The 15221-nt window shown below is 37.0% G+C and overlaps 1 protein-coding gene across 9 annotated transcripts in view; it reads right to left on the reverse strand.

The window, feature by feature from the left end:
• Window positions 1-15221, reverse strand: part of lrrfip2 (leucine rich repeat (in FLII) interacting protein 2) — a 37378-nt gene that overhangs the window by 10205 nt on the left and 11952 nt on the right. For 4 of the 9 annotated variants that reach the window (XM_020933484.2, XM_055162586.1, XM_020933483.2 and 1 more), the window contains exons 3-4: window positions 2866-2907; window positions 1335-1466 (exon numbers count right to left, since the gene is read on the reverse strand). In XM_020933484.2, the coding sequence (XP_020789143.1) occupies window positions 1335-1466; window positions 2866-2907 (174 nt within the window). Of the gene's footprint in view, window positions 1-1334; window positions 1467-2865; window positions 2908-3596; window positions 3705-5256; window positions 5326-6423; window positions 6481-7601; window positions 7659-8466; window positions 8545-10792; window positions 10877-12162; window positions 12223-12315; window positions 12367-12899; window positions 12975-14438; window positions 14478-14891; window positions 14955-15221 lie in introns of all 9 variants that reach the window. The other 5 variants (XM_055162582.1, XM_055162584.1, XM_055162580.1 and 2 more) reach the window with 3 other exon arrangements.

Here is a 15221-nt window from a genome sequence, read left to right on the forward strand (position 1 = left end):
TTTTGGTCTGTCTTGTGTCTGAAAATGAGATATGGTATCAGAAAGCTCAGTCAAATTTAAGTCCAAAACAAGCTTAATGAATTGGGTAATGTCTATAGCCTCGATATGCTGGGCAGTTAAATCTGGTATTACTAACACAAAACACATCCATCGTTTAAAATATGTTCACATTTTCAGATTTTGGCAGCCAAAATGTATCATTTTATAAGCCTTTAAATAGTTATCTTTTATGTAAATCGTGTAGAATTTGAATTTAAATGTACTGATTTCTTTTTGTTTATTTCATTTATATTCTTTTTTTTTTTTATTGTAGGTGATGTTTACAGTGTAGTTTAATGTTTATTTGGCACCAACAATAAGCTTGTCCTTGTCTATTTTTTGCTGTAGAATATTTGTTCTAAACTGAAAATGTCAATAAAGAAAGTTGTATAATTAGTTAACTTTCCCAAAAGTGATGGTTCATTCAAGTACACTACACTGATAATTTAAAGCTGATGTAATCAAAATTTCCCTGGGGGTGTGATGCTGACTGTAGGCTTTACTCTGTCTGAAGCTCTATTACATTTTAATCTAGGAGTCTCCAACCTTTTCCCCTCAGTGAGCTACTTTTACAAAACAAAAATGGCAGAAATGATGAACATTTTAATTTATCATGGGCTAATGAAAATGTGTTGTCTTCATTCAGTATTTTTTCTTGAGTTTTTAGACTATCTTAAAACTTCTTTGACAATATTTCCAAATATTTACCCATAAAGATACATGTAGAACAAACCCAGCTTGATGTCACTGCCAAGTATCAATATAATATTATCGCACAATGCAAACTAAAAAAAATCTAACTGAAGACATATGTCGATAATGGTCTTACAAATGGAGGAGTTGACATAAACTTATTATTTGTTAGGTTTCCCAATATTGAAAAAAATGTATGTAATTACGTTTCAGCAAAAAGCCTTCGTCAGATCATTTCTCTTGCCAGTGCTGTTCCTTGCATTTGCACCTCTGCAGGAACTTTGGTGTACGTTGTCTGTTTCATCCGATTCCAATAAAGAAAACACAGCTTTGTGCCTTTAAAATGCAGTACATACACTTTGCTTTTATGCTTACTATACAAAAAGAAAAGGTAATTGAAAACAGATAAAGGTGTTAAAACTAAGGGTTGGCATATTTCATTATTGGAGGCACAACTGTAATTTTAAATGTTATGATGATATTTGTTCAGCCAGGTTTAGTAGCTTGAACAAATTCACATAAATAACAAAAGGTAAACGGGTCTGCAGTGAAGCTGGTAAATACATAATACATGATGTAAAGATGCGAGCGCTCAAACTCACCCTCATTTCACTTAAACTGGTGTCGGGGTCATAGATGCTGCCCGTGTCTGTGCTGCCCCGTCTGGACGAGGTGCCCCCCAAAGAGGCGAGGGTGGCGGCCGAGAGCCCAGGGGTGGCACAGCGGGACGATGGCTGGAGAAAGAGAGAGGAAGAGAGGGGGAGGGAGAAGAAGAGCAATGAAATACAACAATACTAAAACATCAACAGCACACAGCAACCCAACTCCAAAGGGTAATTTAAAGCCATCATGTGACGACCAGGGAGTGGATCATGTGTCTTTTACCACAAAGACAAGGGGAAAGTAGGTTCAAAGTGAAACTAATTTATTTAACAAGTACGACAATTTCAATGAGATTTTTTTTAAGGATTTATTTTTATTAATCGCTGCACTTTTTTCCCCTCAATAAGTTGACTATTACTTGCTGCTTTGATTTCTTTAGATCAAAATAAAAATATACTGACTGAAGGCTTCTAAATAGATAATATTTACAATTAAAGCACATTATTGATAAAAAAAAAAAAAAAATTATAATAAAATAAATGTGGCCCCTTTGATTTAATACCGTCCCTAATCCGTGTATCATTCGTTTTTCAATATAAAACCAAAAATAAGAAAATGAAAAACAGATTCCTTCATTATTTGTCCCCAAAACCAAAATGAAAAAACAGATAACAATTGTTTTTTTCATTTTTCGATTTTGTGTTTAAATTAATAATGGAAAAAATTGATAACCGTGACCGTTTCCATGACTTAAACTGCGATGCTGGACTTTTGTGCCACATACGGACTGAACCAGAACTGAACCAGGTCCAGGACCAGACAGGATTGAGACCGGGACTGAGACCAGGACCAGACCTGGATCAGACCGGGACCGAGACAGGGACCGAGACCAGGACCAAAAACGGTTTAGCCCTAGTTTAGTCTTGTTTTAGTCCTGATTCAGTCCTGGTTCAGTCCGTATAAGGTGCAAAAGTCCGGCATTGCAGTTATGCGTTATCCATTATCAGTTATCAGTTTTTTCTATTATTCATTTAAACACAAAATCGAAAACTGAAAAAAAAAAAAAGAATCTTTATCTGTTTTTTTAAATTTGGGTTTGGAGACAAATAATGAAGAAAATAGTTGTTTTTCTGTTTTATTTTTGGTTTTATATTGAAAAATGAATGAACGAATGATACACGGATTGTCCTTGTCTTTGTTCCCTCTTCTTCTTGGCCTTAGTTTTAGAGCCTGTATAGTTCAGATAACGACTAATGATTATGAAAACAGTCAACATTTTTAATAGTCAATTAGTAAGTAGTTACTCCAATTAATCACTGAAGCCCTAAAAGAGCATCAACACTTGGGTTTTAGAGTTATAGAGTTTATAAGAATAATGCATTGGCTGTTGAAATGTACAGTGTATTTAATGGGTAATAACAAACAAACAAAATTAACCAGCGAAGTTTGTAATCATACTTGTAGCATTATTTGACTTGTGTAGTAACAAAAACATATGGACCTCAAGTAAATATTGGAATCTGATCTTACCCGGCTGTAATCTGAATACTGCTTGTCACATTTTTCATCCAGCTGCAAAACAGACAAAATAGAAAAAGTTAACGTTGTCCTTTAAACAAAAACATGCATTTTCTCTAGTCATGCTCTTTACCAACTCCTTGTGATTTCCTGCAAAGTTAAAAAGTTAGTCAAAACATACAAGTTGAGGGATAAGTGCTGCATGTTCACAGATTTTTGATAGAAAAACCACACACTAAAACTGAGTGAAACACAATCTTGTTTTAGTTAGTGCCAACAACAACAATACATCTCATTTGTTAGACAAGTTTCATAACCATACTATTCAACTCTAATACAATAAATCCTCTGCAAATCATAATGTTGCAAACGTAAAACACACACAGTGAATAAACAAATTGTTTTTTTTTCTCTCCATGCATCTCTCAATTATCAGGACAACATCTGGTAATGCTTTTTAGGGCACACAAACATCTAACTAGTTGCTAATTTGCATATATGTAAAGTAATGTGATGTTAAAGTAAATGAATAAGCACTAATAAGTAAAATATCGGAGCAAATAGTTAATAAAATATCAAATTTATAAAGTGTCAGATAACTACTAATTAAAACAGTTACAAGTATGCAAATAAGCTGCTAATTTAATGTTAAAAAGTGTACCCTAAAATAAAGTTGTCCAAATATTTTCCTTGTTTTCAAATCGCAAACCAATTTTTTTTTTGTAGCTTTACCACCAACTTACAGAATCCAGATCAGCCAAATCGTCGATATCAGACACAATGCTGCCCCTGCGGTTGGATCGGCTGAAATAGTCAGCCGCAGATTCACTAATGTCCGAAAAATCAGAAGACTGAAAACCAATGACAGAGAGAGAAGGAGGTAGAAAAAGAGGGAGAGAAAGAGGAGTGTCATAGAGAGGACAGAACCATGTTGTGAGGATTTGAAATGGTGCTTGTGGTATTGAAACAGCCTGTCAGAGTACAATAAGGTGTAGGTAATAAACTCAAAGACTGGAGTGTATAGAAAGGCTAGTCACACCCCACTTTAAGACACAACTATAGGACTGGATGGGCCTTGAGACCACGTTTTGGAGCATTTTTTTTTTTGCTTTGTAATAATTTGTTTGTAAGCGACACAACTGAATATTTTCTATAAAAAGTATTTATATTATGATGATTTTATGTTCCGTTCTCTTAGTGTTAGTATCTTGTTATTGTGAGATTATAATATCAGTTTCACAGGTTTAAAATAAGGTACACTGGTTTTAATAGTGGAAGACATACTACAGAAGTGGTTGATATCATTGAATCTGAAGTCTAACCTTTAAACATGAATATTTGGGGAATTAAAGTCTCCTTGTTTTACCTCTCTTGTAAAGAGTCCAAAATGTGACACACTGATGGAAGGAATGTGCTACATAAACAAATGAAATTAAATTTAAACTAAGAGAGTTTTAGAGTCATTGACCTGCATACTGTATTAGCTGATGCAGTTCTAAACTTGATGTCACCTGGGAGTGGTTTGCCCCCTTTTGCTAATTGGTTTTCCTTTGGAAAAATGACTTGGCATTTTCCATGTTGAGAGCCAGACTCCCGTTTCATTGATGGGAACTCGTTCATTTGAGTTTGTAGGCTAGAAGCTGCAGTCGGTGTGACATATATTTTAAGCATAACAAAAGATAATGAGTTTGGCGGACACAATAATAAAGAGTCTAATGGGCACAAAGGGGGTCATTCATGTCACAGTGAAATTACGTTTTTTATGTTCCTATGTGAATGGGGAAAGTGACATCATTGAAATGGCATTTTATGATGTAACCGTATCAGGCTAAAGCCCTGAAGGAAAGACTTCTTTCCTTCCTTATATATACCATGAAAATATAGCGTGAACGTAAAAAAAGGCTGTTATGTTAGCTATCACAGTCATGATAAGTCTAAGAAAAAGGAAAATTTCTAACAGCTGGCTGAATATTAGTTTATATGCACTAGTTGCGACATTGGGAGCTTTTGTTAGCCAGTGATTTCCACTTAGTATATTTGTATTCATGGGTTTCAGCATCCTGTTATAGACAACATTTTAGGGATTTTTCAACATGAAAACAGGATATTTTGTTTTAAATGGTTAACTGCTATGACAAGGGTCCTAATTTACACCATTTTGAATATGCATAGATTTGTGCAAATAAGGAACATTAATGATGAATTCTACCATATTTGCTGCTGACTAACATATATTGCAATGCCCGTAATTAGTGACAATTCAGATGACATTAATTGTGATGTAACTGTACAAGTATATTGTTCACAGGAGTATTGGTGGAAAGCAAAGGTATGACTTAACCTTTTAAACACTGTAAAAACCTAGAATTAAATATTTTTTAAATCTTTGTCCCCTGGTCTCACCACACTGTCCCTGCGTCCTCGGCCGCAGCGCTCCTGGGACACGCTGCTCATGGTGTCGTCATCAGAGGACTGAGAAAAACCACACACAAAAAACACCAAACGCACAAAGCAGATGAGAATGACAGTTATGTAGGATGACTGCATGCCAACGCCACACACACATACATACGCACACACACCCACCCTTAGTTTGAATAACCACCCAAGACACCCAACCAGGCGCTCTTTCTCAATGAGTCCATTCACAAAGCACTTATATCAAATGACGACACATGCAATGCCTATAAATTAGCTCTTTGTCTAATATGAGGAGGATAAACTTAACATGAACTGAGGCCTTCCACTGTAGACTCTGATTACGACCTTGAAAAAATGTCAATGTGGCTGTTTAATGAATGAAAGCTTACAATACAAGTACACATTTGCAGAGTATGGAGCTCAACAGCGCCTCCAACTTCAAAATCTGCTCTGGTTTAGGAAGCAAATTTTCATTTTTCCTATAGACTTTTTGAAAAATACAAATATCACCAGACACATGGTAACCGATATTGATAATGTAAATCCATTCAGAAAAAACACTTTGATATCTTAGCATTTTCTTGTGCTCCTTTGTCACCATGCTGATTAGACGCGAGCAAGCTTTCAAACTTTTATTTTGAAAGGTCTAGGGAAAAAATGCATGGGAAATTTACTTCCGGGACCAGGGACATGCGGTCACTGTTGAGCTCCATAAACTAAATCCACTAAGAAACTACTTGCATATAACCAAAAGCTTAAGATATTCAATGTTTTTCCAATCATGCTATCCAAATGTCATGCCACTACTGAAACTTTAAGACCTCAGATGAAATCCAACATAAAACATTTTTAAAGAATCACACATGCTACTCCTAACACTTACATCTGCACATAAGCTTAAAAAGTCAATCTGCACCATACAAATATATTATCCAGATCTTTAAGTACTTTCCATCATTTCTGTTACAATCATTATCCCAGAAATCACTGCAAAAACCATTACACTACACCGCCATGTTTCCTAACGTAACCCTAAGTTTTTCTATTTTTATCCATTATTAGTAAAAGACGTCATGCTTGTTCAGTGTGTGTTAGCAGTATGGATGTGTTAGCTAACGTCATGCGGTTTGGGCCGTGGTCGGGGCTCACCACAGGGCTGCTGCGGGTGGAACTGGCCCCAGAGGAGTACCAGCTGTACTCAGAGGGCTGTGGTGGGACAGGACGAGGACTGAGTAAATGTACAGGCCAACTGCTGCGAGCTAAAGAGACGCTAAGATAAAAGGTGACTAGGGAGTGCAAAATACATTACTAAATTATCTTTAGCTGATGCAAAATACAAATAAAAGGTAATATTCATGCTAGCTCTTTCTTAAAGCTTCAAGGTTTATTTTTAAACACAGAGCCTGTAATTGTGTAGTCCCAATAAACCAGACCATATAGTCATTTATTTGACTGATGAGTCAATAGCATCTTAGTCAACCACATGATTATTATTATTAGTGGACTAATTATTTTGGAGGATTATTAAAGATTTATAGGGACTACACCAGGAAATGAGAAGACATGGAGTGGCTAGCTAGAGTTTTGGAAATGTATTGTGAGTTTATTCTGACCTATTACACAAAAATATTGTTATAATGGTCAAATAATGTATAGAGATAAGAGATAATGAACACATTTGGTTATGAAACTGACAAATAAAATGCATTTATGTTCTAGTTCAATTAATTCAACCTAAGATGTCAAAATATTGCTATAATTTGATGATCAAAATTGTTATTAGGGATGTAACAATATCCAAGTCTCACGATACGATACTGTCATGGTATGAACCTCACAGTACGATTTTTATTGCGATATTGTGGGAAAGTTCACGATATGGTGGGGAGGCTCGCGATTAGGAATGCAACAATATCCAAATCTCTCGGTATGATATTTTCACGATATACATCTCACAGTATGATATTTATTGCGATATTCTGTGGAGGCTGATATGCTACTTTTTCCTCTTAAAATGCCTTGACAAGACTAAAGACTAAAACTGTTATTTCTACTTGTAGTCTACACTGAAATTGAGAAAAGGATCATGGTCTATATAGTTCTCCGTCTTTTTTTATTATTGCTGCACCATAACTCTTAATTTAAGCAAAGAAACTTGTAATTCAATATATTGTGATGGTCCACGATATTATTGTGAGAACTTTGATAATACAATATCATGATATTTCGGTTACTGTTACACCCCTAATCAGTATGAATCAAGTATATAATATTTTTTCTCATATCATGCAGCCCTGCTAAGCGTTGCCTGTTGGAGATCGACTTACAGCTCGTGAACTGTAGCCTGAGCCGTACAGACCACCGTTGTCGTCATAAAGAGAGGCCTGAGGGGCAGAACGTGGGAGACAAAACAGGACTCAGCAAAACACAGGGGAAGAATGAATCATAACTGTAGCTAAGCGGAACCAGGACTCAGATATAAACATGATTTCTAACTTCAAGGAGGTAATTTATATTTTGTCACGAGCGAAAAACCACAAATATTGATTGTGTCATGTTGAAATTATTAGCATGTGCCCAGATCTAAGCGAACTGTAATGTTATACTGTCATCTGCATTCATGTACTTGCAGTATCAAAGACTATGTTGACTTCCCTTGGTCTCCTGGGTCTGCATTTAATCATTCTTCTATGGGGAATTAGTGAAATAATTTGCAATATTTTGTATAACATGTCCTTCCATACAACCATCAGTACATAAAAAGATGATGAAAACACTCCACTAAAAAAGGTAAAATGTAAATAATGTAAGCAGATGACATTTACTATTATATCTGGAGATTAAAATTGCCAAAGTTTGTCAGTGCCACTCCCTCTTTCACTGTTTAGGGTGAAAATTGTTAACTCAAAGATATTTCTACTAACTATTTAAACTAAGTAACCAAATAATAATAAATAATAAAGAAGCTATTTAAATGTTGATGAGAAAAAACAAAGAGTAGCTTAACACAAAGTCTGGTCTTATCCAACTCAAGTGTGAATCTTAAGCCCCTTGAGTGTCCTGGACCTAAATATAACCGCTCCTGACCACTTTGGCCCTGCTATCAGATGCATGTGGGGGTAGGTCGGCCACTGTAGTGAACTAAATGCAAATGTTTAATAGATACTGAGCAACAGAGTGCACCAGACTGACCATGCTCTGGCTACGGGACAGTGAAGTGCCAGCAGTGGAGGCAGCAGAGGAGATAGGGGTGATGGTGGAAGTAGCAGTCTGTTGAAAAGAAGCAAATTAGCAACAAAATGTCATTGAAAAGCAAAAAGAACAGGACAGAAACGTGAGGTGACTAGAACAGCTGCGGTCAGGGGAAAAAAAGGACTTAAAAAGTGCTGACCAAAAGGGAAAGTGAGGACATGTGATAATGGCCTTGTCAAAGAGGAAGCTGTTAAATCGATTTTCAAATGTACTTAACAATAGATGCATTATTTAACTGCCATAACAGATCAATACACTGCACAAAGTATATTACAATTTCAATATTTACTTTCCCTCATTGCATTACTGTAGCTCATAAGCTGTGAGATTATGAAATTTAGGCTCATTCAGACCAAAATGATAGCCAACCAAAATACTAAGACAAGACTTTCTCAAACATTTAGATAACGGGATCAACGAAAATTCTATTATAAATTGTGATAAGTTAATTTATATAACCTGGTATTTTCTTAACTACCATATTTTTCGGACTATAAGTCTTTCACTTTTTTTCATGGTTTGGGTGATCTTGAGACTTATACTGCGGTACGACTTATATGTTAATCAAGAGGGTGTTTAGGTTTGCGTGTCAGTTTTCTGCGCATGTCTCCTGCAGAAAAAAACGCTAAGTCCTGCTGGAAATAGTGAAAAATGCAGCCGAAAACGATAATCGAGCAGCAGAAAGAAAGTTTTGAGTGAGTGAGAAACTTGTGAAGGACTGGCAAAAAGCAGGGATGGAGAATACAGCTTCACTGCAACCGGACGGGTGCGCCAGGAAACTTTCCTGAAAGTCACTGGATGGATCGATAAAGCCTGGACTTCAGTGACAACCGAAACTATCCTGTTGGGATTCAGAAAGGCCCGAATAATACTAATTGGAACTGATGCGGAGTCTGATGACAGCTACACAAGAGAGGAAGAGCACTTTGTTTACCTTCGGAGGTCACGGAGATGCTCAGAAGTTACCGAGGATTAAGAATTCAATGGATTTAGCGATTTAGAGTGACATTGAGAATTTGTTAAATTTATTATGTTATGTTGTTTATGCTATAGTTATCTGAATAACTGATTATAGGTTACATTAACATACCAGACGCCTATTCAGCCTGTTGTTCTCTATTCAGTTGTTGTTACTATAACTTGCCTTTCAAGGTGAATTGTCAGTTCCTGGTCTCTGATTTTATAAAATTATGGTTTCGTTTTCATTACACATTTTTTGGCTGGTGCTACTTATACTCCAGAGTGACTTATTGTCCGAAAAATACAGTAACACGCATGGTGAAATTGAATAATACAATTACAATAGTTACACTTACAATGCCCTTGTACTCTCATGACTTTATGTTGACCATGAATCTATCTGAACAGCCAATAAAAGCATGTGAAAACTAAAGCCTAAGTTATGCTCATTCAATAACTCTTTGATCCCTGTCTGCAGATAAAAGCACTAGAATTATTGCAGATAAATTGAGACAGAGCTTTAGTTTTTTATAGTACCATTTCTATGGCATATTTACAAACTTCACTTTTAACTATATTGATCGTTGGCACCACAAACTAAAAGGCACTCCTCTGTCAGAAGCTCTGTTAGACTTTAATCTCATCTTTAATTTAAACACCCCCAGCGAGATGTCACTGCAAAATATCAATAACAATATAGCTACTAATAGTATAAGACATAGTGTAACCCTTTTATGACCCTTCTTTAAATATCTAATAAAACAAAGTAAAAGCTAAACCTCCCTGCTCTCAAATAACACCATGACCCTTGCCCGCAGATAAAAGAACTACACTTCAAGGAAACTATAACATTTATAAATCACTAAACCAGAACAACCAGTGCATGCTTTCATTTTTAGCATCTTATAGAAGTTGGTTTCTTCTATTTTTCTGGCCTGATTGAGCACAGACCTCTGAAAAAACCCTATGGCACATGTTTTCAAAGAAAGGCTCTGGTACATGTGCAAGTAAAGTGAGATAGCAGTGAGTTTATAGCTTTTATTTCAGTTTATAATTGGAATTAGGGATATAGCTACTCTTATCTTCTACAAATTAAGTAACTAGATTTTCAATATACAGCTACTAATAGTATAAGATCCCAAATGTAACTCCGATATGACTCTGTGTATTGAGCACAAATCAACCTGAACATCCAATAACACAATGTGAAATCTAAATCCCCTGCACTGAGGTGTCCCTATGCCCCATGACTGCAGATAAAAGTAGATAAAAGCACAAGTCTTTATGCAGGTAAAGAGGCACAGACCCGCGGCTGATAGGACGAGGTGGTGGAGACAGGTTTGGTCTTCGTTAGGCTGGTGTAGTTCCTTTGATCGTGGTACAATCCCGTCTGGAAGTGAAACATCAAACCACCTCAAATACAACAGCAAAGACTTAAATCTCTTCAAAGGCATCCACATTGCACAGCTGGGGCCAAACCAGGCATAGTGTATTGAAAACTAATGGCAAACCATGCTTATATGAAATAGGGATGTCAAGATTAACCAGTGCTTCAATTACTGCAAGCATTTCTGGCAATGGTTATTCAAGGTTATTCGTAGGAGTTTAAGAACCTGCAGTATACAGCAGATGCGTGTCTTAAAGTACAACGGTGAGCACAACGTGAGTATTCACACTGTGTACATGCACATGTGTCTGCACGGAGCCCGGTGCGTCACACACTGCTAAAATGAAAAGCAGAAGTCCAGGAGTCGCTTTTACTCAATAACAAATCTAATATATAAATCCTGTCGTAGCTGCATACGACCCTACCACATCTATGAGACAAATAATACTCATCGCATTTTGTAAGTAAAAGCTAAACATGGTCCAATCTTCAGAATGTCGCTACGAGGCTTACACTTACTCATATACCTAAATAAAATAAAAACTGCATGTTTTATTATAAATATGGCCCTATAGCAAATCAAAATACAATCTGAATGTTTTTGTTTTGTCAGTAATAGCACATAATCATATCTAGCTTTTTTCCCCTCACAGTAATTGAAACTCAAAAATCTGATATCATGACATCCCTAAGTCAAGTTTATCACAAGTCATTTGGCCAGATGATACAAATTTAAATTAGCAGGGATTATTGTCATTATACCATTACAGTAAAAGATAATTGTCATTATACTAGGACTGTCTTGTGTTTTTTATCTTTTACTGCTTTATAGTCATTATCATCAACAAACACCTCAAAATACAGTAAACCATTAGTCAAAAATATAAGCAGCAAAAGCACTCAGTTAATAATTATTAAACTATTTTGTTAAATGTGTGAATTCCAGAGCATGCTATAGTTATGCAAATTCACAAAGTCACAACAAAATAATTATGAATCATAAAAGGATACTACCAAATCCATCAAAAACAATATTACATAATTTTTGCATTGCAAAAGTCACAGCCACAGCCATTCCAACCAAGTTAAGCTTGGTGCCAAAACTAAAATCTGTTTACTCCATCAAAAGGGTCAGCTGAAGCTATTACTAAAACAGCTGTTAAAGAAAACAAGTAGATCCAACCAAGCCAATGCACTTCAAATGAATTACTATTATGTGAATGTTAATCAACTCAGCAAACGACAATCTTCATTTTGAAACCACATTCCTGCAGCAGAAAAGCACTGACCAGTAAATCTTTCTTGGAGGAAGACTTTCTATAACCATGAAGGTCATTGTACACAGAACTCTGCAATCCAGAGAATTGAGCAAAACAGAAATAAATAAATACAAAATAAAAGAGAGACATATGAACAAGAAGAAGATGGACAGAGGTACATACAGTGGATCGGGAGCTTTTGAGGGCAGAGCTGGTGGTGGAAAGGCTGTCAGACTGAAGAGAGAGAATGAAAATATATTATAAATAAATATGTATTAATTATACATTAAACTACTCAAGCTTTAGCCAGTGAATCATTTTCTGTGATCCGCTGGTCCATGTTTCCGAGTAGGATCAAACAGTAACTCTTGTAAGCAGTCACGCATGCATCCTTCAGATCACGGCATGTGCAAACTTCTCTTAAGATGATGTGTAATTCTTTGAAAAACACCAGAACGGAAGCATCCAGCTATTTTTAAACATTGGGTGCAAATCAATTATCTCTCTCCACTCTCACCTGCGAAAATGAGACAGCTGAATTGGCACCATGGGAATTTGATTTGTTTTTGTTATGAGCTGGCATAATAAACATGCCTCTGACTCATTATAAATGCAATAATAAAAACAACTCTAAAAAACTATACTGGGATTATCATGCTTTGAATTTATTGTGTGTCAGTAATATTGTTTATCGGAATATTTTCTGTGGCAATAAATCACTCTTGAAACCGTTATTGTAATTGCACACACATGCACACTCAACGCACCAGCAGGTCTTTTTTACGGGAAGAGGAAGAGCGACTTTTACTGGAGCCCAGGTTCTGTAAGGCTGAGGAGGTGGACTTCAAAAGCAAAAGAGACAAAGTCATTCTCTATCACAAATCTAAAACCAGTCTAAAATCAGTTTAAAGCAGTCCAAAGCACCAGTGAATGATGCCATGAGTCTAAATGGGGATTAGCCTATATGTCATGTTTTAGCAGGGCCCATGAACAGCAGCTGACACACATTAGCGGGTCTCAATGGGGTAGCTGCCATTCTGTGCACAATATGGCCTCTTTAACACCCACCCTTGTACTATAGAACTCTAGCAGAACATTCATACTGGCAAAATGGGTGAAGGTGCTTTGCCCAAAGACACACAAAAATATGTAGCAACAGCTGCAAACACACCCCGAATTTCTGGTGGGCAACAATCTTTATCAACTAAGCAAGTGCTATTCAGATACTGGCCCGTAAAAAAGTTCATAATCTAAAGCTACGTTGAAACTGCAGGGCTTAAGGCGAGGTCGTTCACATTTCCAATTAAATGCGACTTGTATGTGATCTAAAGTGTGAACTTTAAATACCCCAAAAGTGTCCCACATGTGCACTGCAGGACACAACGACGTCACAGGGAGTGAGTGTGGTAGGTGTTTACGGAAGTAGCCTAAACATGGACTCTACGAGCACCTGGCGATTTTAAAGTTGCTTTTGTACTGGAGCCAGAACATGTACAGCTTATTTGTTTTAAGGAGGAGATTGAAAAGGAGAACGATGAGGTTTTTGGCCATGGTGTTTTGAGGGGCAGTGGCAGCAACGTCCGTAGAAAGGAACATGCTGGTGCAGAGTCGCAGCCAAGAGTGGTGGGATTGCCCTGTGTGTCGCTGCTTCATTCACATGGAGTTCATACACAATTTTTGTATGACGAGAAGAATGTTTGCGTACATTTGTGAGCACCCACTTGTACTACTCTCGCAGGAGAGAACACATACGCTGCGGCCTATTTCAGTGAGCAAACGCATCGACGCTGGGTTGTATTGGCTCGCAACAGGTGCTTGTTACTGTGTTGTTATGACGTGTAGGTGGGATGAATGTGACCTGGCTGTTCAGACTGAAGTCGCATGTCAAAAGATCAGATATGTATCAGTTTTAGGACCACATATCCAAGTGGCCTGGATCGCATTCGAAAAAATTGCATCTGTGTAGTTCAGACCGTCATTAAAAGATCAGACACAGGTCACATAGGGGCGAAAAAAAGAGATTTGGGTCGCTTCAGGCTGCACTCTGAACGTAGCCTAATATGTGTTAAAACTTAGGTTATGAAAAGTACTGGAAATCATATACTAATCAATACTTAAATTGGTATTGAAATTAGAAAACAGTTTTGAATAACCTTGAGCTTTATCAGTACTATTATTTTATGTGGAAATGTTTAATATTTGAACACATGTTAAAACTTAATATGTTATGAAATACTAAGATGAACTAAATCTAAAATATACATAAAGGGTGAGTTCTCCTGGCAGAGTGGTGTTACTGTACGCACCCTGTAGCTCCGCACCGACATCACATCATCGTCTTTGCCCTGTTAACGTGAAAATGGAGTCAGCAGCAGAAAACCAGACCGGGGATTAACACAAGGATTAAAGACCCCCTATTGTGCTCAAACTAGATACTTAAAAATGCATTTAGGGCACATAAAATACTACACCTCCTGTTCCAACTTCTAAATAAACATCTCTGCTTTAAATTTGCATAAAAACTCTCGCATTATATTAATGGCAGACAGTTATGATGTCATTGAAATTTAACAACACTCTCCATGGAGGCTAAATAAGAGTCAGGTTTGCGGAGATGCAAGCCCACTCAGAGTAAGTAAGCCATTATTTATATAGCCTGTTAAAAAAGAGGTAAGGATCCATAAAACTTGTCTTTTAATGGAAAACAGACAGCGGAAATGAAGAGAGGAAAGGAGGAAGTGTGGTGGTGAGATACAGACCCGGTGGTGATGGCGGCTGCTGGACCTGCTGACACTAGAGGCCCGGGCCTTCTCTGAGTCAGCCTGGAGTCAGGAAGGAAGCACCATTACACAGGGACAGAGCAGAAGAAACACGGGACATCGCAACACAAAAGATGCTCGCCAAGACACACACCATGCACAACTAGCTCTGTTATCAACCGTAGAAGCAAGATTGAAAAGACAGGACAGTTATACGGGAGCCAAAACTAGATCTAACATGTTCTGAAATGAGATTCTTGTATTAGCTGCCAGTTCATATTTCAGTCTTTTTGTCAATTCCTCTTTTAAAATATGAACTTTGAACAGAAT

Source organism: Boleophthalmus pectinirostris, unplaced genomic scaffold, assembly GCF_026225935.1.
Source record: "Boleophthalmus pectinirostris isolate CB_2022bp ecotype Guang Dong unplaced genomic scaffold, ASM2622593v1 HiC_scaffold_5, whole genome shotgun sequence".
NCBI lineage: Eukaryota > Metazoa > Chordata > Actinopteri > Gobiiformes > Gobiidae > Boleophthalmus > Boleophthalmus pectinirostris.